Raw genomic sequence first — 27,611 nt, 5'->3', positions numbered from 1 at the left:
TGCATATACAGGATTGGCTGGCTAAGCTGGAGAAGCAGGTTGGAGGCGTGCCCAGCCCGACTGAAGCAGCAATGTGACCGTTGCTGCTCATGACTAGTACTCACCTTGCAGGATCCAAGTCCGGTGTGTGGCTTCTCTGAGACAGGAGTAATTAATACATGTTTTACTAAACTGGCATATACAAGGAGACTGCTAATCACGTGCGTACTATTGCCAAAATGAATTAACACATCTAATTAATTGTATATACACTGTGATAATTTACAAGAACTGAACCATTTTCTTAACAGCTTATTTAACTCAGGGACAATTGCTCAACGTTAAGAACCACTATGTCTCTATTAAAGGGAGGAGATGGGAGCTGAAATGGCTGATTCATACCGGAAAAATTGGTAAAATAAATAAGCGATAATGTGAAATAGAGCTAATCTAGTAGAGTCCAAGAAAACAAAGCAAAGAATTAGACATCAGCACAATATTTAGCTTATAACGTTTAAAACTAACTGATTTCAGCTGGAGGAACCATATCTACGTTAGTATAAAACATGTATGTACATGTCAACATAAAAAACAGGCACACCTGCTCCGAATGAGGCGTGTAGGCCAAGCCGTCCGAAAACTACATTTCCCTCGAGACTTTGCGAGCCTTTGACAACCAGCCAATCCGTGCCATGACAGGCCGGCACGTGACCTAGAGTGAGTTCCTGTTGTAGCTTGAGGGAAACAGGCCGACTTTCAGCCACGGGAGAATCGCAATTTGCGGGTAAGTTGAGACATCTGGCCGGAACGAGGTCACCTGAGTATATATGAAGTGTTATTCGGAGGGCGTTGTCGCAGGTTTCCGCGCTCTGTTAATCAGGAACGCGTGAATCTCGGGGGGAACGAGCTGTCTTCCCGTGTAGGCCTGCTCTATTTCCTGGTGCACATCTGTGTCTGTTGGAATGGCTGAGTTAAAAAAGTTCATTTAAGGCGTTTCGGCGTAGCTTTGTCTGTTTCTCACTCCGCTTCCTGCAGTGCTCAGATTTTTCCATGGACGCTTCCCAGCTTTGACGCTGAATTGTAAAAAGACTGGAAGCCACACTTTGCCTGTGCTGGGAATATTTGAGCTGGTTTCGGGCACCGAAAGCGGCTCCTTGTGTGTTGTTCTGTTTCACAGCAGCTGACCAAGGCAGGAGTGAAAGCAGGTTTATTAACCCGTTATTACGCGACAATGCTGCTTCATGTCGCCCTGCTCCCACATAAAACAAAACACTTGCAGATGCAGACTGCTTTTACTAAGTAAAATGTTTCTGTTGGTTATGTTAATCATCATTAGTTGCCGAGTGGCACTCCAATTTCGTTGTACTCTGTACAATGACAATAAAGGCTATTCTATTCTAGTTGCCGAGTTTCTTAAAAGTCAGAAGCAGCTTCAGTGTTGACCACGTTCAGGCACGTCACGCGTGGAATTAACAGCTTTGTGCACAGAAATCATTGGAGGAGAAACATGGCTGTAGATCTAAACGAGCAGCCATATTTAGACATAGAAACTTTGCTGTTATGGCTGTGGGCTCGACCTACTGCGCCGGCCTCTGTTTAGAGGGATCACTGCCCACATCAGCGAGTGGTTTAGGTTATTAAAATCTTAAAAACAACAATATCGTCATGTTTTGTTTTATAAAGTGTCATTTCTTTTGTTCTTTAAAGGGATATGAAACACTAAATGCATAAGTTTACACCCTTGAGCTCTGCTCTCAAAAACTGACACAGATATAACCATCAGTGTAGCTGGATTTAAGAAATAAGTGCTTCAAGTTTTAAAAGCATATTTAGCGCCATCTTCTGTCAGTGCGGACCCTTAAGTCACCGGTTGGTTGGTTTCCATCAGCAGACCAAAAGGTTGCATCTGTTCATCTGGATGTTTTCAGCGGGAGAAACGTTTCGTCACTCGTCCTTCTTCAGTCTCAGCTGACTGCAGGTTTCCAACCTTATAAACAGGACATTTGCACAATGACTGAAACCAGCCCACTGAAGGAACAATGGGCTGTTCATTGAATATGCAAATTGTCACAACCATTGATCAACAACCACTGATCAAACATTTCTCCCAGTGCTAACGTCCAGATGAACAGATTTACTTACCTTGGTGACTGAGCGTGCACTTAGACCTAGACTTACATTAGCTTATGTTAGCTAACTTGTAATAGACCCAATAGCTCAGGGGATTTAAGAAGCCTGAAACTAAAAATCAGTTCAAGGAGAGCTTTTGTTCTTCCCCGGGCTGCAACAATGAGTTTTATGTTAAAACCAAGGCTACACTGTCCACTTTTACTCTCTGTCTCTTGAGTAGGGGTTCCTCGTTGTTTGGCTAGCTGCACTGACACGCTGTTAGCCGTAATGTTCAGGTTTATAAATGAGGACAGTGTGGAGGAGAAGATGCTGTCTGAGTCACCAGACCAACAAGCTGCAGTCTGACACTCGGGTTTTTCCATGATAGGCCGGATGCAGCGGTCATCCACCTGTCACCTGAGTCAAACAGGCTCCTCTCTGTTCTCATTTATTCAACCAAACAGCCAACAGGTGGATTTCCTCCTGTCAGTGCAGCCAGCCGAACAACGACAAGCGAATCACTGCTAAAGAGACACAGAGTGAACGTGAACAGCATATATGTGGTTATAACAAATCATCCCAGTGAAGACGGAGCTCCACATGTTTCTAAAACAGACTTTAAGCTGTTATTTGTTAAATCCAGCTAACAAACAGTGCTATACCTGCATCAGGCTGTGAGAGCAGGGCTCCATTGTGTCAATTAGCCTCTGCATTTAGTGTTTAATGTCTCCTTTACAAGTGTTTCAATTACACAGGTGTTGATCCTAAAGGACGCTGCAGAGTTTATTATTACACTGCAAAAACTCTCAGTACACAGTGATTTAGGAACTAAAGGGATTGTGTTTGTGGTTACAACTTTAAATATTGTTCATTGTCTTAATATTAGAATCATTAACACCTTAAATATGGTGCTGTTTAGTGTGTGACTGGGAAGATTCACACCCAAAATACCGACTTAAATCAGGGGCCGTCGAATCAAAGACGGACTAACCTAATATGAAATGAATGAGTAGTGTTAACACTTTCAGTCCTATGCAGAGTATTTCACATGTATTGCTATAAAACACTTGAAACATATCGTACCACAGCAGCTATTCTCATTTTCTCAAACCTACTGATGACACACTATATTTTTTCATAGGTTTTTACTTGTTACTCCACCCTGCTGTCCTGGCATTTCACAAAATGAGGAAGCATTCACTGCTGCTGGTTTCATGTACATTTGAGTCAGAATGTTTTCGAGTCCACTTACTGTTTTGCTTTAAAACCTGGTTTAGAATGGTTTGAACACTTTGTGGTTTATTTAGTGAAGATTAAGTGTAAGTGAAACATGACTTTTCAGTTGCTGCGTCTGTGAAACGTCCTGAAAAAGTCCTAAAGGTTCTGGTATGTCCAGGAGCGCCGTGGCAGAGATCACAGACATTCCTGTATTGTTGCTGCACTTAGGCAGTGCACAGTGAAGGACCTTGTTTAGCCCTTTCATCAAACTCCATTTCACAGTCTGAGAGCAAGAGGGAAACTGTTCATTGTTTTGATGAGCTGGGCCTGCTCACTGCTCGTTAATACCAGGCAAAGCTGGGCTTGGTGGTGGCATCATCACGCTGTGAGGCTGCACACCGCAGAAAGGAGGAAGAGCATCCACAAACACACAGAGAGGAAGAATAGCTCAGCGGTGCTGAGACTCGAGTCCGCGGCACGATTTCATTTCATCAAATAAAACAGCGACACTGAGTCCTGAGGACAAGTCTCTGTCTGTGCTAAAGTGCCCCAAACTGATAGTTTTACAAAACAAACAAACAACCCTGGACACACAGATGATGTCATCTCAATCCCCCTTACAGGAGATAGAGACGACACGTAATTCAGTATTTTATACCAAGAAGCAAACTCAATCTTTGTGACACTCTGCTCTGAAGTGTTAGTTGAAGACGTTCTTCATTTGTTGTGTTTTCTCATGTCATATGTCAGATGTAATGTGATGATTTTCAGTAGAGTTTAGTTACATTCTGTCTCTGTAACACAGCTGTCAGTGACTCAGTGTAACAGAGAAGGTGGCATGTCTCTAATAGTGGGGTTTAAGATTTTAACTTCAAGTCTTGTTGTTTTCTTTGAACGCATTTGTTGAAACTTATTCACATGATTGATTTTTGAAGTCGCAGGATTAAGAAGGGAGAGTTTCTTTACTATCTTGATTCACAATCAGTGTTATTACATTTTTCATTTTGACTTTTGGTTTTGAGTTGAATTTGGTCTCAGTTGGTTTCCTGAGTCGATTTTCAGTTCAGTTTTTATCTAAAAAAAGAAAAGAAAGAAGTCTCAGTGCTAGTTTTAGTCTTTCGGGCATGATTGTATCTAGTTTGAGTTTTTTCTTTAGTTTCAGTTGTAGTAAGGATAATAACCCTGCTCACGACACACGCTCGTTATCAAATTAAGACTGTTCGCCACTCAGTTTAATTCAGTTCAGTTGTAATTATCTGGCGCCAAATCACAACAACAATGTGCTCAAGGCACTTTATATTGTAGAGTAAAGACAATAATAGAGACAATTCCAACAATTAAATGACCCCCTGTGAGCACAGGAAGGAACCTCCAGCAGGACCAGTCTGCAACCAGTGAGGGTTGAGGGCAGGGAGCTGGGACAAAAGAGACACTTATGGTCCCAGTATGCCCACTGCATCAGTCTCTTTGCCTGCAGATGCAGACTCACAGTCAGTTGTATTTATACCTGCTGTTAAGGTGCCATTACATCATTTGTATGTGACTCAAACACATAAAACACATATGTCAGACTCAAGATAAAGGAAAGAGCCAGAGGAGGCAGCGTGTACAAGAGGAAACAGTCTGTGAGGTCGTAATCATGCTAAGACCTGAGCTCCTCAACTAGACGACACCAGTTATTTATATCTTATGCTAGTTTGCTGTAATCGTTATTTATATCATAAGTCTTGCACATAGTTTTAATGGCTGTACTGCATATTATCAGTCTGGGTGTTAAACTAAGCCTCACAGCGGTGCGATGTCACTGTTTCCACCTCCATTAATGCACGTTGTTGCATCCTTGGATGCAGCATCCTTGAGTCTTGCAGGTCTGCCGCTTGAAACCATTCGATGACGCCTGACAGCAAAAAGGTGGTTTTGATGTACTCGAGGTCAAATTTATATATGTAGCACATTTAAAACAACAAAGTTGCTGTACACTGAAATGATGTAGTTCTAAAAAGTCTGCACAAAAAATTTCAGAAAAATGTAACACAATACTTAACATTAACATAAAAAAGTAGAAAAAAACAATTTAAAAATTTATTTTTGGACAAAATGCAACCGTCTATGATGATGTCACAGCGAGAGAATAAGTGTTTTAATAAAGATTTACATGTGTGCAGTGTCTGAGCTGTGCAGTTGTGGCGTGGTATTGATTCTGTAGCTCTGGTGCTGTAGATGCAGGAGCTCGATCACCTCTCTGTTTTAATCTGGTTTCAGGATTACTTAAGAGCATCTGGTTAGATGACCTCAGACCGCGGTGATGTGTGCATGCTTTCTAACGCCTGTTAAGAGGCGAGCTGCCACATTCTGGACTAAAGATAAAGATAACTGTTCAACACCAAAGTTAAAGTAGCCCAGGCGGCAAGTGCTAGAAGCATGAAGAACTTTATTTTCAGTTCCTTCTGTAAGAGGTGAAGCTTTACTTCTTCAGTGACTCTGAGTTGATAAAAACAAACTGTCGTGATGACTGTTATTTGTTGGTCCATTTTAAGAAACCTGTTAAAAGTCATGCCCAAATTTTTTTACAGCAACATGACTGTAAGGAGCCAAAAGACTCACAAGAGTCATATTTACCAAAGCGTATGAAATCGGTCCTTCTTTCATTAAAATGTAGGAAATTTATCCTCATCCAGGACTTAAAGTTACTAAGACAATTTCAGCTGAATGGGCATAAACACCTGGATGTCACGGCAAAGAAAGCCGATCTTTTCTAAAGATAGAAATTAGAGGCAACACGTACAATGAAAAGAGAAGTGGGCCCAGAATGGACCCTTGAGGTACTCCACAAGTGAGCGATGCTCCCACCTGTACAAAACAACTTGTGTTTGTCAGGTCTGATTCAAACCAGGTCAGAACTGTGCCTCTAATCCAGTTTCATGTAGAGCTGAGGTAGAAGGACCCGGTGGTCCACAGTGTCAGAGGAGGATGTAGAAGCAGCGACTTTAGAGTTGACTTTCTTTGTTTCTGTGTTTGCAGACGATCAGTCGGATTTGACTCATTTAACAACTGAAGTTTTACTTTAGGGGAAACTTGAAATAGATTTCTTTAACAGAGGTGATAAATAATGCTCACATTTTAAATGCTGCATGTGATGCATTTATATGATTCTAGTTCTGATTTGGGAAACTGACAGACTTCAAACCTGTGAACCAGCCTATAAGTAATTTATACTTATGTAATTACAAGTATTTTACTTGTGTTTAATTAATTTCATACTATTGTTACATTTCAAGTAAAATAATAAAATCTTCCCTTGTGTGTTGTCATGCAGTGCAGTGGATAGATGGTATCTTTGCTCACGCTTTTGTTTGGCGTCCCAGAAATGTGCAACTTGTGTAGCTACCAGTCCAATGCGACTGAACACGGCACTGAGAGAAATGTTGGTAGAGAGGCTCAGTTACTTTAATCAGCTGCTTAAATCTGACATTTTTACTGTGCTTTCTGGCGTCATGTCTTCCTGCCTTTGTGGAAACATGTTTTTGACGCAGGCTGATTGTTTGTTGGAGGTAAGTGACGTAGCTCTGCAGTGCAAAGAGTTTAACAAAATGTTTTTTCTAACATTTAGATTGCATCAGTGAGTGACCTGATAACAGGAAGTGCTGCTGAGTGACAAGACCCAGCAATACAGCTAATGCACATTAGCTCACTGCTTTGTAAATGGTACATGGACTGGTTCTTATATGGTGCTTTCTTACTCTGAGCACTCAAAGCGCTTTACACAACCATGTTTTCTGTGCTCTCTATCTTTCCATCTAACGTTCACACATTCCTACTCTGATGGATGCATCCGAGAGCACCTGGGGGTTAGAAACTCGCCCGAGGAAATGGAGCAGATAGGGGTTGAACCACCAACCTTCCAGTTCATAGGTGACCTGCTCTCCATCCTAAGCTACAGGCCTGTCTCTTAAACAACATATTATACAGGATATCACCTGAACATTAACATTTTAGTAGTCAGTGTTTACCCAATAGGTTCACTGTAATCTAGAATGCTCTCCTCATACAGTTAGGCTAAGATTTTGGATTATGCTAAGTAGAGCTGCAGCTATCGACTGTTTTAATGAGTTATTTAAATTTTCCTTATTAATGAGCAATAATAAATACTCAAAGTAAAGGCTGGTGTTTAAAAACAAACTGGGATTGGCTTCTATTTTAGAAATTGCAACGTTTGTTTCATCAAACATTTTATTTTTTTTATAAATGCAAAAATATAGAAATAATCTCAAGTAGATTCAAAGCCAAATAAAAGACAGGTGCTCTGTCTTCTTGGACGGTCTGTTTCTAGTCGCTCGCATTGGCGTTTCCATGGTAACAGTGGCGCCACAGAGCCTTGTGTGAAAGCAAAGAATCTGTGTTGAACCATCTCAGCCCTTCAGTGTTTGGTTTGTCCTTCACTTCAGCTGCTGCCCGGTCGTGGCAGACTGCTGACCCTCTGCTGCAGATGTCTTTGTGTTTGGAGCGTTCGTCCTTTCCACTGTCACCAAGTCGAGTCTTTACCGTCCAATTACAAGTCTTGAGACGATCGTTGTTGTAAATTGGTGTTAGAAAAACAACATTTCATTTTATTGAACAGTTATTAGGATATATCAATTTTACTGCAGGAGCAGTATTTGTGAAAGTCCTGTTCAGGTCCTGGAGCTGCGATCAAGGTTGCTAGCATCTCATTTTTGGCATCATGAACAGAGAGCCCTCACAGTCCTGTCTCTCTTCCTCAGCCTGTGGAAACTCCCTCCCTCAGCAATGGCTTCACCTGTTTCAGTGTACAACATCTTAGAGTCACACACGCCCCCTGTAAGTATGCGTTTGTGTGTCTGTGTTGTGCATTTGATTGTGTCAAAGGCGCTTCTTAAAAGATGTAGAGTTCAGTGTGACACAGAAGAAGCCAAATCTCTGTTCCTGTGTTCTTTTTTTCTGATCTTCTATTACTGTGATAACTAACTGCCAGTTAGATGAATAACACATTTAACTGTAACTACCGCTGAAAAGTTTTAGAACAATTATTCCATTGAAGTCAGTCGAGTCACATGAACAGTTTAAGATGGTACAAAGGTTAGAAAAAGGTAAGTTTACACAAACAGACTGATACAAAAGGTCTTTCTCAGGGACAACATGGGCTAACAGTTTAAAGCTGCTCTGCAGCAGTGCAGAAGCTGCTGCTCCTACAGCTCCAGCCCCCTCTGTCTGCAGTAAGCAGTGCTGGACACACTGTGGTACCAAAGCCTCGTCAGCATCAGCTGAACAGTGCTGTACTGCAGAAAGTAGAGTGATGGTGCAAACATGGCGAGAAAATCTGTGAAAAATCTGAAATGATCAAAAACGTTTCACAATATTGTCAAACAGTGTTTGTATATAAACAATGAGCAAACTTACAAACTCATCAGGTGACTGACTGAATGTTAATAAATGAGGGCGGGGCTAAATTGCAATAAAAGCTAAAAATCTTTTGTTATTTTAAACATTGCTTTTGGCCGATTTGACATCGTTGCAAGTTCAAACCAGTCATGTATGTTGATATTGGTGTTTGCAGACCCGCAAAGAGTCTCTGAAGATGGAATTGTTATCTGACGTGTCCCTGCTGCCTGGAGAGGAAAGGATTACTGGTGAGTCCTGTGCAGCTGATGAATAAGACTGTTTGCTCCACAAGTTTCTCATATTCTGACTCTTCTCCTGTCTTTCCAGATAAAGACATAATCTACATCTGTCCGTTCAGTGGAGCCGTGAAAGGCAAAGTGTTGATCACCAACTTCAGACTTTACTTCAAGAGCTCAGATGCTGTAAGTGTGTGTGTGTGTGTGTGTGTGTGTGTGTGTGTGTGTGTGTGTGTGACAACTCGATTAGATTAGACACCGTATCTAACACCATCGCTGTGAAGCATCGCTGAGTTTTTTCTGAGTTTTCTTGTTATTGCACTTTTGCTTTGTTCAGCTGTTACAGACTAAGTTTAGCATTTACCACCTTTATTTATAAGCACCTTAAAAAAACCAGGGTTCACAAAGTGCTGCACATATACAAAGAGCATAAAGACAAAAAGAGAAGAGGCAGCTTTGGAGCAGCTACAGCGAAGCACGGTCACGGGCCAGCAGGAGGTTTAAAAACACATAAAAGAAGTTTAAAAAGGATCAAAGGTGGAGTGAAATGAAAATGGGCTGATGAGCTCAGACTTTTTTGTTCCAGTTAAAAGATGCGCTGCAGCTTTTGGAAACTACCTGCAGACGTGCCACTAACTCCATCATAAAGTGTGTGACTGTAATCCAGCCTGGATGCAACAAAGCTGTGGGTTACTACCTGAAAAAGCTGCCTTGATAAAAGGCTTTATTTTGGCGGACCGCCTTAAATGGAAAAAAAAGCAGCAGCTGTGACGTTGCTTTCAAGTTTAACGTCTGCATCCGTTTTAACTGTGATGACATACTGTGATAGGGAACCAACATCATACTCAGAAATGCCACCAAACCCATCACTTCTGTGTTTGTCTTATTAAAATGTAAAACGTTCAAAATATAAAGGCTGGATAAAAGCGCCACAGTCTGTCGACGGTGCGGCACGAGGAAGCCTCATGAGCCTGGCAACACGCCGGGCGGCTCATGACGTCACCCTGATGTGACAGGAGCTAAGATGAAGGCTGCACAACAACCGCTGATATCTGCGGCGTTTAAGCAGCCTTTGCTGCCCAGTCTGACCGGGCTAAAGATGCAGACGTGAGGCCACGATTGGATATCCTGGCGTGCGCACACTTCAGTGACAATATCGTCCAAGCATGTATGAGCAGCAAAGTCTAAAGTTATGGCTGAGCTGTCCCGGGTGCTTCTGTAGCCCTGACTACAGGAGGGCGGACCTCCAGGGCAACGGGAAGCCATGTGACCGCGACCGCTCGTTACATCACAGCGTGAGATACGTGAGATACGCCCGACGTCGCACCTTAATTTGTTTTTATATAAATGCTTGGAATGAGTCTTGAGTTGAATGTTATTTAATGGGCAAAAATACTTAAATAAAAAAAATGGCAAATTAAATTTTTATTGTCTTTTTTCATTTTTTGCTGATCTGAAAATTGATCCGTGACTTAAACCGTGATCCGTGATACGAGTTTTGATTTTGGGACCAGTGTGGATGCTTTTTGTGGACGCTGTGAGTCGTTTTGCTAGTTTTACATGGTGAATTTGAATGTGTGACATGTTACCAGGTAAATATAGGCATTATTGTGTGTTGTTATTGAGTCTATATTTATAACACGAGTATCCGTTGCTAATTTTGTAATTGTGTGTTTACAGTAAATGTGTTTATTTTCCAGTTATCGTTGTTTCTCCTGCTGAGCCAGTTTAGCGTCACGCTGGAGCCTCTCCCAGCTGTTGAGTAAAACACCAAATTGAAACTGAGTGATATTAAAGATGAGAGAGAGTTAATAGCTTTACAATAAGAGTCACTGGACTCATCACTGTCCTCGGTGAGTCCAGTGACCGTTATGTCGTCTGCAAACTTTACGTTTTAACAGTGAAGTTATTTGTGTAGAAGGGCACACGATCGAGGACTGAGGGGTGCTAGTGATTTAGATGTGATTCTCCCCAGACTTCAACTTTCTGTCCGTCAAAAGTTTGTGAGGATATAACAGATGAAGCTGAAACAGGGAGCGGAGTACTTTAGGGATGAAGCGCAGTTCTGTGTCGACAGCATTGTCCCCGACCTGTCTGTACACAGCCTACAGGTGGTGTCCTGCAGGTATCACAGAGGGCTTCTTGGTTACTGGAGTGATTGTTGAATGTTTGAAACAGGAAGGAGCCAATGTTGAAGATCAGTGTGAAGACTGGCCCATGATCTGAGAGTGTCCTTAGAGTAGATGGGTGAGAGTGTGGCAGGGGGAGGTGGTGAGGCAGCAACACTGTCTGCTAATCATCAGCATGAATGTTAGTAATCAACACTGTGAAAAACTACTTTATCCTTGGAGAAGATAAAGTCTTTACGCTTACAGAGATCATATGAAACTCACAGCATTAGTACCAGGAACCGTTCTGTGGTGGACAGAAAACTGAACAATTCCTACGACACCGTTAAACGATGTATGACTTCCTGCTCACGCCGTCACATCTCAGATTATTATAAAGTCCAGTTTTACAGAACAAGTCATTTATAATAAATGAGCTGTTGGCACAGCATGCATTATTCACCATTAATTTAGCAGAGCAGGCCGTCAGGGCAGGTATCATGTTTGGTGACACGATCACTCAAATTTTCATTAACGTTTCTGCTGTCGTTTTGTCTTTTATGGTAAGACTGGGAAAAACTGCGAGGCATGAATAAGATCAAAGTACTTGATACAATAAATCAGCCGAGTGGGTGACGTGTACGGGACAAGTGGGATCGTTACATTTGCATTTCCGTGGTCATACCTGAGGCGGAGCATTTTTTTACCTCTGCTAAAGGCTCGTACCTGGAGCTTGTTTTCAGGATCCTAAAATGTTCATCAGTTTGAGTGGGTGCCAGTGTTTCTCTGCCTGTCAGGTCACAGGGACGAGCTGGGAGGGTCCTAAAGTTTGGCATAAAGTTTATTCCACTGCATGCTCTTAAATAAGAGCTGTGTGTGTATCGTGCATTGTTTTTAATACACGCTGGACCTCGCGTAACAGAACAGCTTCCTGTTGCTGAGGTCACATGACTATATTTGTCATACTTTGTGTTGCAGGATGTGACGGTGACGCTGGACGTTCCATTGGGTGCCATCAGTCGAGTGGAGAAGATGGGTGGGGCGTCAAGCAGAGGAGAAAACTCCTACGGCCTGGATATTACTTGCAAGGTGTGTGTTTAATGTTCAGAAGTCATTTGCTTTTTTACAGTTACTGGATTTTTATTTAAAAAGAACACAAAGTCTCATCTCTGCCATCGCATACATGTGCTGGTAGCTTAAAGTGTCACAGCAACACTTTCTTTTAGTTGTGTCTGTTTTGCAGGTCTTACATGTTGTGTGTTGACAGTGAAGTGTTTGATCTGTTCTGTCACCAGGACATGAGGAATTTGAGGTTTGCCCTGAAGCAGGAAGGCCACAGCAGAAGAGATATTTTTGAGGTTCTCTTCAGATATGCCTTTCCTCTGTCACACGGTCTGGTAAGAAACCTTCTAACGTCTGCTGCTGCTTTACTTGGTATGTGGAAAAAGAAGAACACCTTATTTTGACAGAGCCTAATAAACATTATGGGTTTTAAATAGAGCATATGGCTTCTGCTCACCCCAACCAATCACAGCAGATGGCCCCGCCCCTCCCTGAGCCTGTCGGAGGTTTCTTCCTGTTAAAAGGGAGTTTTTCCTTCCCACTGTCACCAAAGTCTTGCTCATAGGGGGTCATGTGATTGTTGGTCTACCTTACAGTATAAAGCACCTTGAGGTGACTGTTGTTGTGATTTGGTGCTGTTTTTAAAAATGTTGTTCCAGCATTTCTGAGGCTCTATTTTCAAATTGCATCATCTAGTAAAACTACAGCAGGTTCTTCTTTGGCACAAACACTTACAGTGATGACGGCTTTAGGTCTGAGCTGATTTGGAGGCCGTTGGAAACCACAGTTTGTTAGGCGTCTGATAGCTTTTATACAAGCCTGTAATATTTATTTTCACGGATATTAAAGCTTGAACGTGAAAAAGAAAGCAGAATTTTCATTCAACTTTGAACTGACCTTTCATGTTTCTGGTAAAAACTAGACCAATAAAGCCCCTTCATTCGTTCTGCTAACTGCCTGCTGTCCAAACCAAGAGTATTATAACATCGATGGGGCTTAATATTGAAAAACGCTCCCTGCTCGTGTGCTTTACTGTTACAATGGCTGTTCTAATGGATGTGCTGCTGTTTCTATAAGACCGCTGTATACAGTAACGTCTGACATGTTTCTCTCTTTTGCTTCTGTCCAGCCTCTTTTTGCGTATTTGAGTCAAGAGAAGTATGCTGAGACTGGCTGGACCATCTACAAACCTGTAGAGGAGTTCAGACGGCAGGTAAGAAAGACAACGTGCGCAGTATCGGGGTCCCAGGACAAATGCTCAGGACAATAGGAATGGCAGTGTTTTCTATAAGGGCTGATAATCTGTTTTTATTGAACCACAGTAAGCGAACGCACCCTCAGAAGCCTTGATGTTAAAAACCTGATGACCTGTGAGGTCTGATGCTTCTGAACAGTCAGAGCTGAGTTTGAGTTTCAAAGAAATGAGTCAGTAATGATCATTATCTCTTCCAGGGTTTACCCAACAACAAGTGGCGTATATCATTCATCAATAAGAGCTATGATCTGTGTGACACCTACCCCACTGTGCTGGCCGTACCCTACAAGAGTAAAGAGGAGGACCTCCGAAAAGTGGCTGCCTTCCGGTCAAGAGGACGAATACCGGTGAGGGCAAGACTAAGCTGTCAAATATAGGAAAGACTTTTTGAGTTAGACCAGATCTTTGAACGCATACCGTGCTGTACTTCCTCATGGTGCTGTAGATACTGTTACACACTTGTACTGTGTTTCTGAACAGGATGAGCTGATTAGTTTAAGTTTGCATTTTAAAAACATTTGCATTGTCAGTTGGTGTGTAAAATTACCAAAGCTAGTGTTAGGAGTCAAACTGGACTTGGTTCTTCACCGTGACAGGGCTGCTATCTGACATTCAGTAATAATGAAGCAGGCAAAAGACATGTATTCATGTGTGTTTCTCCTGTTTTGGCTTCCCTTCATTGGCTTCCTGTTAAATCCAGAATTCAAAATCCTGCTCCTCACATACAAGGTCTTAAATAATCAGGCCCCATCTTATCTTAATGACCTTGTAGTACCATATCACCCTATTAGAGCACTTCGCTCTCGCTCTGCAGGCCTACTTGTTGTTCCTAGAGTATTTAAAAGTAGAATGGGAGGCAGAGCCTTCAGTTTTCAGGCCCCTCTTCTGTGGAACCAGCTTCCAGTTTGGAATCAGGAGACAGACACTATCTCTACTTTCAAGATTAGGCTTCAAACCTTCCTTTTTACTAAAGCATATAGTTAGGGCTGGACCAGGTGACCCTGAATCCTCCCTTAGTTATGCTGCAGTAGGTGTAGGCTGCCGGGGACTCCCATGATGCATGCAGTGTTTCTTTTTCCCTCACTCTGCATTTAATTATTAGTTATTCCTATGCTTTCACAGTCTGTCCTGTCCACGTCCTCCTTTTTTGTGGTCCTTCTGTTTTACTTCTTTTCTGCAGTGTCTGAAGCTTCTTAATCTTCCCTCTTGAACTTTGTTTCCAGACCACCGAACCTCAACCTGAGCTGTCCTTCTAATATACTCATTCCTAATCCTGTCCATTGTGGTCACTCCAAAGGCATCTGTAACTCCAGCTTGTCCTCCTGTCTTTTTTCTCTTTTATGTCACAGCAGGTCTCACTACCATCTTAAATCTTCACTTTCAGTTACGCTGCCATCTTTCACTTCACTCTGACTGCATGCTAAAAGCTTTTTTGACCTTGAGGTGCAAGAAAATCCCAACAACAGCTGCTGTAGTTGGTGCTATATACAGTAAATTGAATTTGCCTGCACAGTTCATTGATGGTTGACCTCTGGTATTTAAACTTGTCGACCTTCACTACCTCTTTTTCTTGCAGCTTCACTGTCACACCTCCCTGCTCCCACTACAAGTCACACTGTGGTCTGTAAATATCACAGTGTGTGGAACCTCCCGCCTCATCTGTCACCCCGTCTATTACCAAAGCTCTGCACATCACTATTGTTGTTCAATACTTTGCAAAAATACTTTGCAGACCCTGATGCTGTGTTTCCAGCTTGGCTGTTACTGTAGCCTCCTGCAGCTGCTGCTCTACTGGGTTGAGATTAAGGGGCGTATCATGTCACTGAAGAATAACCCACTTCTCTGGCTTTAGCAGTCTGCTTTTACTCATTATAAATTTGCACCGTGAAGTACTTTCCTATCATTTTTGCAGCATTTGGCTCAATCTGAGCAGAAAGTATAGCTGTGTACATCCCAGAATTCATCCTGCTACTCTTGTTAGCAGTCACATTATCAGTAATCACTGGTGGCCAGATTACACTGGCAGCTATAGATACCCACCACAGCATTGCTTAAGTGATGCGTGTTAGCTGATGGGCCTGACTATATTCAGTGGGCCCTGGCTATAACACGGTTTACTTTTTGCAGATTTTTTTGGGGCAGTTTTGCATACTTTTTTTTTTTTTTACTGCGTACTGTGTTCTGCATCCTGATTGGCTGTAGACCATCATGTAGCATCCAGAAGGCAGAGAACGATGCTAACCATCACACAGAAAGTTGGACTTCTGGACATGCTTACTGTATTTCCCGGATTGTAAGGCGCATTAAGCGAAACAAAACAGTCAAACTTTACTCAACTCATTCGTCTTGCTTCCTCTGCTTCCGTACCAGTGATTCATTAATGATTCATTAATGTTGAGTTCTCTGGCAGCTGCTCTATTCACTTGTTCTGGACCTGAAAACAGGGTTTGATCTTTGGTTTCATTCTTTAATACTGGACTTATGTTTCTACCAAGGTTTGAACTTTGAGAGTGTTTAAACAAATGTTCATGCCTGTCTGAGAAAAGTCTATAAAGTGTGTAAAATGGGGTTTTACAGCCTAAAACATCTATAATAATTGTAAAAAATAAAGTTCACTACTTTGCAGATTTCACCTATCGCGGGTTGTTTCTAGAACCTAACTCCCGCGATAAACGAGGGACCGCTGTACTGTAATTTCTGCATTTTCTTGGTTGTCATTACTGACCTGTTTGAGAACTTCCATTGACTGACCATCCAATAACATTTAAAGGTTTCCCCTGGTTTCCACACGTTAGCTCCAGATTTGGTTCAGTTACAGTTTGATGCAGGAAGCAGAACCCAAGACAGCCAATACAGAAACGACCTGTTTGTGTGTTTTTGTACTGGAAGCTTGCAGGCTAAAAACATCCAGATGTGCAGTGGAAGTCCAGACGGGTATTTTGTGACATGCTGCAGATTCTAAACACAACTAGAGCTTGAAAAAACAAAGGGATTGTTTCAGACTGAACATAATGGGTTTGACTTGTTGACATAGTTTGTGGATATTCAGATGTTTGAGGAGAAAAGCTTCTGGATTTCTTGAAGTTTCTTGAAGACGTTTCATCTGAGAAGCTTCTTCAGTTCTAGGGTCAAATGGTGGAGAGTCCCAGATTTTAAGCCCTGTGGGTGTGTCCCCAAGAGGGTCATGGACCCCCTATTGATCCTCTGCCTAATCAAACGAGCCAAGGTGTAGGTCACAGTCAGCCAAGGTTTCAGGTGAACCCATCGTGAAACCTGGCCCCACCCTATCATGTGACTTATTGAGGTCAAAGGGCCCAGGATGTGAGTGGACGTTAAGGCGTCTCAGAACTGGATTATAGATGGCAGACAGTCCAGATGCTTTTCTTCCCAAGCTCCTTAGACTTCAATGACCTGGATGACTGAGAACCTTCACAGACAGATGTTCTTAACATTGACGCTGTATCATAAAGTGTTGTGTAAATCCTTGTTACTGTTGTTCTGTCTTAGGTCCTGTCATGGATCCACAGAGAGAACCAAGCAGTGATCGTCCGCTGCAGTCAGCCTCTCGTTGGCATGTCTGGTAAAAGGAACAAGGACGATGAACGCTACCTGGAGCTGATTAGGGAGGCAAATGATACCACCAAGCTCACCATATACGACGCTCGTCCCAATGTCAACGCAGTTGCCAACAAGGTCAGAAGAAAAAGGAAACAGCACAATCCACGGGCATCATTTGCAACATTTATCTGTGAACTACTAATTTAATCAAATTTAAGACGGTACATCCAAAAACTATTCATAGCACTTCACCTGTGTACACCATATATACACTGCCAGTCAAAGGTTTGGACACACCTTCTCATTTAATGGTTTTTCTTTATTTTTTACTACTTTCTACATTGTAGATACAAACTGAAGACATCACCTATATGAAGCAAGATATATGGGATTATGTAGTAAAGACAAAAGTGATAAATATGTCTTATAATTTAGATTCCAGCCTTTGCTTTGTTGGCAGCGCTGCAAACCCTCGGCCTTCTCTCAGTGAGCTTCATGCTGTCGTCACCTGACGTGTTTCCCCTCACAGGTGAGCCTGTCAGGGCTCATTTGTGGAATTTCTTGCCTTCTTAATGAGGTTGGGACCATCAGGTGTGTTGTGCTTTGAATGTGTCCCCAAGTGCTGTCACAAAAACCATCAAGACCATGATGAAACTGTCTGACATGAGGACGCCCCAGGAAAGGAAGAGCAGGAGTCCCCTCTGCTGCTGAGGATTCATCCGAGTCACCAGCCTCAGAAATCACAAGTTAACAGCAGCTCAGATCAGAGCCCAGATAGATGCACACAGAGCTCCAGTAGCAGACACATCTCTACATGTTCAGAGGAGACTGTGTGAATCAGGCCTTTATGGTCAAACAGCTGCTGAGAAACACAAGGAGTGGACATTAGACCAGAGGACATCTGTGCTTTGGTCTGATGGGTCCTGGCCTCCACAGTCACCTGACCTAAACCCAGTGTGGATGGTTTGGGATGAGATGGAGCTCAGAGTGAAGGCAAAGGACCAACAAGTGCTCAGCATCTCTGGGAACTCCTTCAAGACTGTTGGAAACCGTTTCAGGAGACGACCTCATGAAGCTCATGGAGAGAACGCCAAGAGGGAGCAAAGCAGGACTCAAAGCAAAGGCTGTTTGGAAGAACCTGAAATATCAAACATGTTCTGAGTTGTTTACTACATAATTTCATGTGTTCATTCATAGTTCTGATGCCTTCAGTGAGAATCTACAGTGTAAACACTCGTGAAAATAAAGAGGAACCATTAAATGTGTGTCATACAGTTTGACTGGTTGTCTATGGCAGTAAGGTGATATATTTAAAAAGTGACACAGTACAAATAAGATTCAAACCACAACATAAAACAGACAACTACTAATGGTGTCGTTAGCCTGGCTGCAGGCGCCGACACTCAGGTTTTCCTCGTTGAGTCATCACAGTCACATGTAGGATTTTCTAACTTGTTCTTTCTGACAGTTTTAGCAACAGAATCAGGGTCTGGTGGTGATGATGGGCGGATGCTTTGTTGTGCCAAAGATACTTGCTTTGAGCACTGTAGACTGTTATTATTCCCGTTATTGTGGATGCTGGAGCAGACGCTGTGAAGGTGGAGCAGTGGTGGAGGAATAGAGAAAGGTGGGCTGGGGGGATAAAAGTGGAGAAATCTCCATCTGCTGCATCTGTAACAAAAGACTCACAAAACAAACATCAGTTACAAGATTAAACAGAGGTCTGCAACAACAGACTGCCACAGGTGGACCCAGGAGACCTGGGCCAGTGCAGAGCTGCAGGGAGGAGGACCCCACACCACCACCTCACCTCTAGTCCAGCCTTCTGGTCCTGGGTGTGTCTGCCTCCCAGCGTCCTAGGTCCAAGGGCCCCAACACCAGTAAGCCATTCAGTCAGAAAACTCTCAAATACTCTTGAACCTGCAGCTGGATCTGCACAGAGGAGGTTGTAGCGAAGGCCTACACTGCACTGCTGACACGCTCACTTTTATGCTGTTATGGCACACCAGCTCCGCTCTGCTCATATCTGTGAGTCCCACCTGCTCAGGTATTAGAAGAGGGATTAGCCACTGTATGTATGATGCTGGGTGATCTGTGAGTGGGGCAAAAAAAACACTCAGCCAAAATGAAACAACAATAAAACATTTAAAAAACAACCAAACGTCCTATAAAACGCCATTTTTGTGGATACTTCCATCACACTCTCTCTTAACCTTTGTCTACCTGAACCTGCTGCGACACAATGCTAATGAGTCTAATATAACCAGCGACAGGTTATTGGGATAATAAATATTTATTATGTTGGAGGATGATCCCTAAAAGAGTTAGAGCTCTGTCATCATTAGTCCCAAACATTAACAAAAGTCTCTTACCCAGTTAATTCCACTGATACTGTTATACACATCTGTGTAGAGATGCATGCCCACTGTTTGTGCCTCCTCCTCAGGCCACCGGAGGAGGCTACGAGGGTGATGAGTACCAAAACGCAGAGCTCATCTTCTTGGACATCCAGAATATCCACGTCATGAGGGAATCCCAGAAGAAACTCAAAGATATCGTCTACCCCAACGTGGAGGAATCCCACTGGCTGTCCAGCCTAGAGTCTACACACTGGTTGGAACATGTCAAGGTGAGAGGTTTCTACATGCATTTGATAACTGCGCTCAGTCCATTTACATTACCTTGTTATAATAATGTATTTTTATTGCATTGTGCCAATCCTTGTACTCAGCTGGTGTTGTCAGGAGCCATCCAAGTTGCAGACAAAGTGTCCAGTGGGAACTCAGTAGTAGTTCACTGTAGTGACGGCTGGGACCGAACTGCACAGCTCACCTCTCTGGCTATGCTGATGCTGGACAGCCACTATCGCACTCTCAGAGGATTCCAGGTCAGTCGTTTCACCCTCGTGAACATGAGCTTAGACATTCACAGAGGATATGAGGAGCACAGCGGGCTTTAATTTCATCACGATGTCTGTTTGATATTTAAAAGTTGTGATTTTTTTCATCTGTGTCTTTTTTAGGTTTTGATTGAAAAGGAATGGATCAGCTTCGGCCACAAATTTGCCTCAGTAAGTTTTTCACCATCTAGTTTCTGAAATATATTCAATCGCATGAGTTAAGACGACTGATCAGGAGGAAACGTTTCTGATCTGTGTGTGTGTGTGTGTGTGTGTGTGTGTGTGTGTGTGTGTGTGTTCAGAGGATAGGACATGGTGACAAAAACCATGCCGATCAGGACCGATCACCCATCTTTGTTCAGTTCATCGACTGTGTGTGGCAGATGACTAAACAGGTACGTGCAGCGCTTCAGTCGTCTCACTGCGTGAATGTAGGAACGTAACAATGTTGCACTTTGTAGTTAAACAGCAGCTAGCAGTTTGTAGATAACCCCTCGACCTGACACCCTCCGTGGCTGGTTTCCTGTGACAGTCGTAGCAACACTGAGTTTGTCAACACGTGCACAGGAGCAGGCTCCTGAATCAACATAGACTAAAGTAGGTAGGTACTCATGGAAAAGCAGAAGGGCTTGAACAGAGATGCCACAGCTTCCTCTTCCAGCTCTTCTTTTGGCATAACAGGTCTTCCAAGCTAGTCAATAATCAAGTGTGACCGGGGTTTAACTTGGGGCCTCCTCCCAGTTGGACATGCCAAAAATAGCTCAGTTAGGAGGAGCCAGGAGTCGGTCTAATCTTCTGCCTTTTTATTTAGAATCCTGGCTCTACCCAGAGCCCGACTGAGCTCCTAAACATATCGCTGAGAGAGATCCCAGATGCCCTCCGACGGGCATTTCAGGCACTCTTATCTGCCTCATTCATCATTCTCCTTCTCATCTCAGCCCCTACCCATCGTCTGTGGCCACTGACAAGAACGGGACAGTAAATTCACTAAACGGACCTCTTCTCTTTCCACCACTGCAGACTGGTATCGAGTATCACCATTACTGCAGACCCAGCAGACACTTTGTTAAGCTACCACTCCCTACTTCTATCACTCATCTACTTTTGTCACTAATGAACAAGACCCACAAATACTTTAATGCGTCCATTTAGGCCGGCATGCATTCCCTTCCTCACGTGGGCACGCCACTCATTTCCAACTCCCAGTCTGCATACTGGAGCTGGAGCTGTCACCCGATGAAGCTAGCGGCACCATATTTCCAATAATATAGAGCAGACCCCTGAACCCGACACCTCGTGAAGGGCCGATAACTTGAGAACAGAGCGTGTCAGTTAACTCTGTTCATGCTTAGTTTGAAACCGGAGCCCCAGGAGGCTCGTCTGCATCAGCAGCAGAGGCAGCATTTCTTGAAGACGTTTGGACAAAACAAATATTTCGGATGAATTTCATTACAGATTGTTGTATAGTTCAAATATGAATGAGAATAAACAAAGAGTGCAACAAACAACATAACAGCTCGTTACAGAAGAAGAAGATTCAAAATGAATTTTGGCTTCGTTGAGCTAAAATCATCATCGATCGTCACTGAGAGCTCGTTCCTGTTGTAAGTTGAATGTTTGTCTGCCTCTCACGTCTCAGTGGGACTGTCTGTATAGATCAAACCAACAAAGGTGGTAAACAGCACTGTGAAACCCCACGTTCACCTCCTCGGCTGTTTGGCTGCTACGCTCTGGATTTCACTTTATTTCAGCACACTGTGAACTCTTCTAAGTCCAGCTGCACAGACCAACCAGCCGCCTGCTGGTTCAGGCACACACTCCCCCACTCTGAGCTGCTCTGGTTAGGCTCAAAAATACTCAAAATGCTGTTTGACTTCATGCATTTGACAAAAGAGAGAAGGAAACATCCCAACAAAAAGACAGGAACACTGCTAAATGTTTGTATGTTCACTAACGTTAGGATGACACAGTCTCAGATTACTGACTCAGTCTTTGAATTGTCACTCTCACCTCTTAGTTCCCTACGGCCTTCGAGTTTAACGAGCATCTCCTGCTGACGATCCTGGATCACCTCTACAGCTGTCGCTTCGGGACCTTCCTGTACAACTGCGAGAGCGTACGAGACCAGCATGTAAGAACACCTGCACATATAACATGTACATGCATGCAAAAATGCGAAAATTGTGTCCTTGTAATACAGAGTTTGGTCCAATGAGAGTTTTTACTGCCTCTCAGACTTTAAGGCTGACTGGATGCTGCCGTCAGTTTTGTCTTCAGCAGCTGAATCACATGTTTCGTTGTGTTCGGGTCAGGTGACTGACTTGGCTGTTGTAAAATACAGAATTTCTTTGCCTTGTGAAACTCTCGGGTGTCCTTTGAAGAATGCTTTGGCTCATTATCCGTTTCCATGGTGAAGCATCACCAATCAGGTTTTCAGTATTTGGCTGAATCCATCGTTGCTTCTGTCAGCATCCATGTCAGCCGTTAACAGCAGTGACTTGGTTCTCCTGGCAGCCGTACCTTCCCAGCCATCACCATGTTTGCATTTAAAATCAAGAACTTTCCTTTTCCTGTTTTCCTCTTTCATTCGTCCTACTGCAACTTTATTTTGGTTTCATTTCATTCAAAGATGTTTTCCCACAACTGACTCTTTTAGTTGTTTTCTGGCCTAATCCGGTCTTCTTGTTACATTGTACTGTGTTTATATTTATAAAGGTGCCTCTTAACTGTAGACACTGTCAGTGATACACGTGTCAGCTCAGAAGTGTTCTTGACCTGGCTAGATGTTGTGAAATAGAGAGGTCCTGCAGTCTTTCACTGTCATCCATGGTCTTCCAGGATATACAGTGCTGTTCATTTAGTAGTAGTCCATGTCCAGGTCATGGATTTGGCAACTCCTCGAGGTTTTGCTGTCTGTCTGGAAGGTTAAGTTGAAATCAAGGAACTACGTATAAAAATGTCTGCAGTTCCTGCAGTTAATGTGATAAGAAATACTTTATTTATACTCAAAGTTGGGAAGTTAGTGTACTACAAAGCATGGAAATCAATGCAACAAAATAAATACAGTGTTACAAAACAAAATCCCTAAGAAAGTTAAAATTACACAGACAAAATGATCAAAACTGTGTCACTGTCCACATACTTATGTCGTGTGCTTCAGCTGCAAGTGTTTGACACTGAAACTCTTCTGTGGTGCAGGAGGTGAGGTCCAAGACGGTGTCTCTGTGGTCTCTGGTCAACAGCAAGGTGGATATGTATTTAAACCCCTTCTACACCCCAGAATCTGGCAGGGTTCTCTACCCTGTTGCCAGCATGCGCCACCTAGAGCTCTGGGTAGCGTACTACATCCGCTGGAACCCACGCATACGACAGCAGGTAGGACTGCTCTTGTGTTTGCTATAATATGCTGCAAGCTTGCCTGGATAAACGTGTGGCCGGCTGCACAGGACTCCAAATGCCGTATATCTGTTATCTGGATTCACTTGCCAGATAATGGATATCTGGATATCTCAATCTCAGAACTCTGAGATCACAGCACAGAAACAGCTTTAGTTACAAATGATTGTCTTATGGCCTCTGACGGTGGACTCCTCTCTGTGTTAGACCTCAGCGCAGTCTCCTTCACACACTGAGGTTAATTATGGAGTTCCACAGGGTTCAGTGCTAGGACCACTTCTGTTTACAGCATCATCAGAAGGCATCGTTTACATTTACAGACAGAAAGACCTGACGAATGATTCTTTTATAAATGTGGTTCATTATAGTAACTCTGTAACTGACTTTATAGAAACTCTCCTGTTCTGAGAATCAATATTCAAAGCAAATGCTGCAATATGGAGTTTCCCGTGTACAACCTGTGACTTTGCATGCGTGTGCGTGCGTTTGTGCGTGTGCGTGCATGTGTGTGTCTGTGTGTGTGTTCCAGCAGCAGAGTCCAGTGGAGCAGCGCTACAAGGAGCTGCTGGCCCTCAGAGACGAATACTTGAAGAAGCTGGAGCAGCTGCAGCTGTCCGACTCGTCCACTTCCTCTCATCTGGCTAACAGCCCCACCCCCAACACCACCTCCTCCTCCACCTCCACCCCATCACAGCAATACACACACCTACAGACTCCTCTCTGAGGGCTGGTGACGCACTCGCGCATGCACAGATATCAGAAATACTTGCTAACTTGCACTTACACCTTCTTCAGTTTGATTTGTGTCTTGCACATGCAGGGAATTAATTAGTTTTGTGCAGCCCTAACTGTTGAACAACAGAAAATTGCGAATAGGTTTTAGATTTGATGGCGCTAGTGTTGTCTAACTCTAATACCACGTGATGGTGATTTATGCAATATGTCACAGTACAGCCTTGTCTCGAGACTTTTCTAAACACACTTTTCAGACAGTGAAGCCTTAAACACACTGAGCAGCTTTCAGTCCAAGGGCTCGAACACACACACACACACACACACACACACACAGGACACACACCGTTGTGTTCATTCAGGCAGATGAGCAGAGCTGAAGTTCAGTTTTATCCTGTCGTGATTACACAAGAAATTTTACCTCAGGTCTTCTTAGGAGAGTTTAATGAGCTCCAGCCACACCCAGTTTACAGAGGTCAGCATGCAGGGCAAAATAAATGAATCAAGGTAAAGACAGGTTGCAGGTTGCAGGCGTAGCCAAAGACTAAGCTGTCACGAGTCAAGGTCGGTTGAGCAAAATCAGGAGACTTCCTGTTTGTTCGATTCGGGTTTAGCGTCAGAAATAAACTGATGTGCATTTGACAGAGAGACGTGAGAAAGCTGCTGTCTGTCAGCTGGCTCCTGCCTGCGTCACAGCTGTTTGTGTCCTGTACCAACAAACAACAACACTTTTTACACTTCCTGCTGCTGAGTTCTCTATCCTGAAGGCGTACGGTGATCCGAAGCGCAGCAGACCTAGAGTTCTCAAGTGGACGGCGGTTTAATTTCCAGCTACATGTAAATATTGCGTCTCGTTTTGGGGCATTTGGGGTTTTTTAATAGCTAAGGAGGAAATCTGGAGCCACGTATGTTTGCCACTGCTATATGCTACATCACTGAAAGCAAATGCAGTTCTAGCCAATGACTTTGGTTGGAATTAATTAGCATTCAACACGTATGAATGCAACTTTGATACAGGATATATTTCAGGTGCTCGAGAGAGTAAAGGAAAGTCACGTGGTGCTGGCCTCTGATCCGGATCACTTCCTGTATTTAAACGTTTTCACTAAACACACACAGAGTACAGTCCTGGCCCATCGTGGTCTCAGCGTGCTAACATGCTGGTCACCAACTCGAGAGCAGGGTGAGTGATCACCTGTCCCTTTGGACGCCTGTTTCACCGCTTTGTAATTTTTTGTTTTGGTTTCTTTTCTCCAACAAAGATCAACTCATTCCAATTACATCGAATGATTAAAAAAAGGTTACTTTGCTCATCATGATCGTTTTTCGTTGTTTCAGGCGGGTTTAAAATTTCTACCTGGGATACGTATGAAAACTGTCCAAGCAGCATGTTCAGGTGCTGTCAGCGTCCAACTCGGACGTGTGGGAATGTTGGCAATGTTTTTCTTATTCGCACCAACTGATTCTAACTATTTGATATGACGTCTTTATCACAGTTAACACAAACTGTGATGAATGGTAGTTTGTTACAATCGCAGTGACTCCTCCACTTTATTCCAATCATCCAACCGCGGTGACGCGTCGATTCTGGAGCGCTGTCATTCTTGTTGCCAGGAAAACGTAACACGTCAATCACGTTGTGTTACTTTGGCAGTGCCAGCTGTGGGGTTTGAAACCAGTCACTTCACTCAGCACTGGATGCAGATCTCAGCCTGGCAGTGTTGCATTGTGGGAGGGGAAACTGGTGGAAGTCTTTGAGAGGGATGCAGGAAACAGAAGTAGATGACGCCTCGCGACGATACCTTTAGCAACATAGTCCTATAAGTTCTTTCCTACAAACAGTTACATTTAACAATCACAAACATATAAATGTTACTGTTATCAGGATTCTCACTACAGTGCTCATCCATCATCGATGAAATTATGGATTCATGGAAAAACTGACTCTGTTTTCTTCCACGTCACACAGACCCACAAACCCTGCACAGGTCATGTTCTCCTTTTTGTTTCTTTACGCTCTAAAGTCGATTGTCTGATGTCTTCAAAACTGGAGTTTGAGCCCATTCTGCAGATTTCTATTACGATCGTAATTTTTAACGCGCGTCGATTCATGTCCAGATTCTGCCTTGGATCACCTTCACCTCTACAGAGAGACTTTAGCTGCGCTGTATCTTATTTGAGATGCTTTTAGAGGCAAACAGGGTCTCTGCTAGTTAACCCCAACCCTTCCTCAACTGACCAAGTTAACTTCCCCTCATGCTTAACCAGCTCATGTTGCAGCGTGTAAAATGTTTTCCTTGTTTGATTTTAAGGAATCTTTCAGCCATGTAAAAGGTAAATGGGCTGATGCTGTTTTATTCTACCTGAGCTTTATACAACAACATGTTTATGCCAGTTTACTACAAAACAGGCTGATCATCAGTCCAACAAAGACTCACACAGTTTTATTCTAAAGTCTGCAAACCTCACTGACTCTCTTTGTGTTCAGCTAACCCTGCTGCTTTTGTGCTTTGACTTCATAGCCAACCTTTAGCTTGTCAGTGCAAAACACTTTCCTGCATCAGCTTTATTTAGCCCCTCTGTTTCCCCAGCGTGTCCAAAATATGGCAAAAAAATCAGAGTTACTGAAAGCACCTGGAGCGAATCGGTGATAAACCTTTAGAGTGTCCAGCCTGTAAATGCACATTGTGTAACAGCTGTAGGACACGGCGAGTTCTCACATCAGTTTCCTGTAATAAGCTTGGAGAACTTGTCTTGTGGTTTTACTGTTTTTCTAAAAGTAGCTCTAACGTAAGAAGGGAGAACATACAGCAACTGTCAGGATAAAAGAGAATAAACTACCTGCATGTGTGACAAATTCCAAAGTTGAACCTTTTCTGGAAAAGCGAGGCAGTGCAAGCTGATTGCTGTGTGCAAAGAGAGGTGCAACGTGACCCGAAGTATTTGGTCTGACCGCGGAGGCAGAAAGAGACAGAAGTGTGTGTGTTGGGCTCTTGGTTGTATTTTGGGAAAAACAAATGAGAATCTATTTTTTTTTTTACTTTGTATAAGCACCATGATGTAATGTAATTACCTCAATCAAAACCTATTTTACTGTCTAAAGTTCTATTGTTGTAAAATACAAATATTTTATGTAGTGTAAAACCTTACAGTTTTATAAAAAGGAAAGTAATATTGGTTCAGAAATTGTTGGTATAAATTTTGGATTTCTGCTCCATCGGTTCAAAGTGTTTGGTTTTATCTCTGAGGGCATTTTTTGCTTTGTACGTGCGAACCCAGGAGGAGGAGGAGGAGGAGGAGCGGCATCAGGCCACCAGCTCCGTGTGGATCCTTGACTCTGGTCTGTGAGACGTCCTCTGCCATTGTTCATTTCAGTTAGACGCTTTCATTTATGTAGGGGATTGTAGTTTGAGGGGCTTGTGTCATATTATAGCCAGCTTTGTAATGAATACACACAAAATGTGTACTAAACAAAAGGTGAAATCTGAAAACATTTCACGTGTTTCTTTTAATTGGTTTGTTGAAAGGCTCATTTTCTGTAAATAATTCTGATTAAATTAATTTAAAGTGTTCTGGCTGAGTGCTGTGTGTTCATTCAGTGACTGCAGTGTGTTCAGTTTACATCAACAAATACTAAATATTATCTATAACAGAAAAAGATT

General features: G+C 43.0%; 1 protein-coding gene across 5 annotated transcripts; it reads left to right on the top strand.

Annotated features, from left to right (window-relative positions):
- On the top strand, positions 1–27,521 carry mtm1 (myotubularin 1). Of its 5 annotated transcripts, none has more exons than XM_082527206.1 (16): positions 1–200; positions 8,067–8,142; positions 8,879–8,951; positions 9,031–9,125; positions 12,026–12,136; positions 12,343–12,444; positions 13,239–13,322; positions 13,562–13,711; positions 16,872–17,057; positions 19,369–19,551; positions 19,654–19,809; positions 19,945–19,992; positions 20,124–20,216; positions 21,839–21,952; positions 23,020–23,196; positions 23,747–27,521. In XM_082527206.1, exons 2-16 carry the CDS (start codon positions 8,092–8,094, stop codon positions 23,939–23,941), a joined length of 1,818 nt encoding a protein of 605 aa, XP_082383332.1. In that variant the 5' UTR covers positions 1–200; positions 8,067–8,091; the 3' UTR covers positions 23,942–27,521. The 5 variants fall into 5 exon arrangements, with proteins under 5 accessions (XP_082383332.1, XP_082383333.1, XP_082383331.1 ...); XM_082527207.1 differs by lacking the exon at positions 1–200 and adding an exon at positions 658–763 and having other exon boundaries at positions 23,750–27,521; XM_082527205.1 differs by lacking the exon at positions 1–200 and adding an exon at positions 658–763.
- The last annotated feature ends 90 nt before the right edge of the window (positions 27,522–27,611 follow it).

The sequence above is a fragment of the Aulonocara stuartgranti genome (genome assembly GCF_965226115.1).
Source record: "Aulonocara stuartgranti genome assembly, chromosome: 3".
Lineage (NCBI taxonomy): Eukaryota > Metazoa > Chordata > Actinopteri > Cichliformes > Cichlidae > Aulonocara > Aulonocara stuartgranti.
This window is presented reverse-complemented; position numbering and strand designations above follow the sequence as displayed.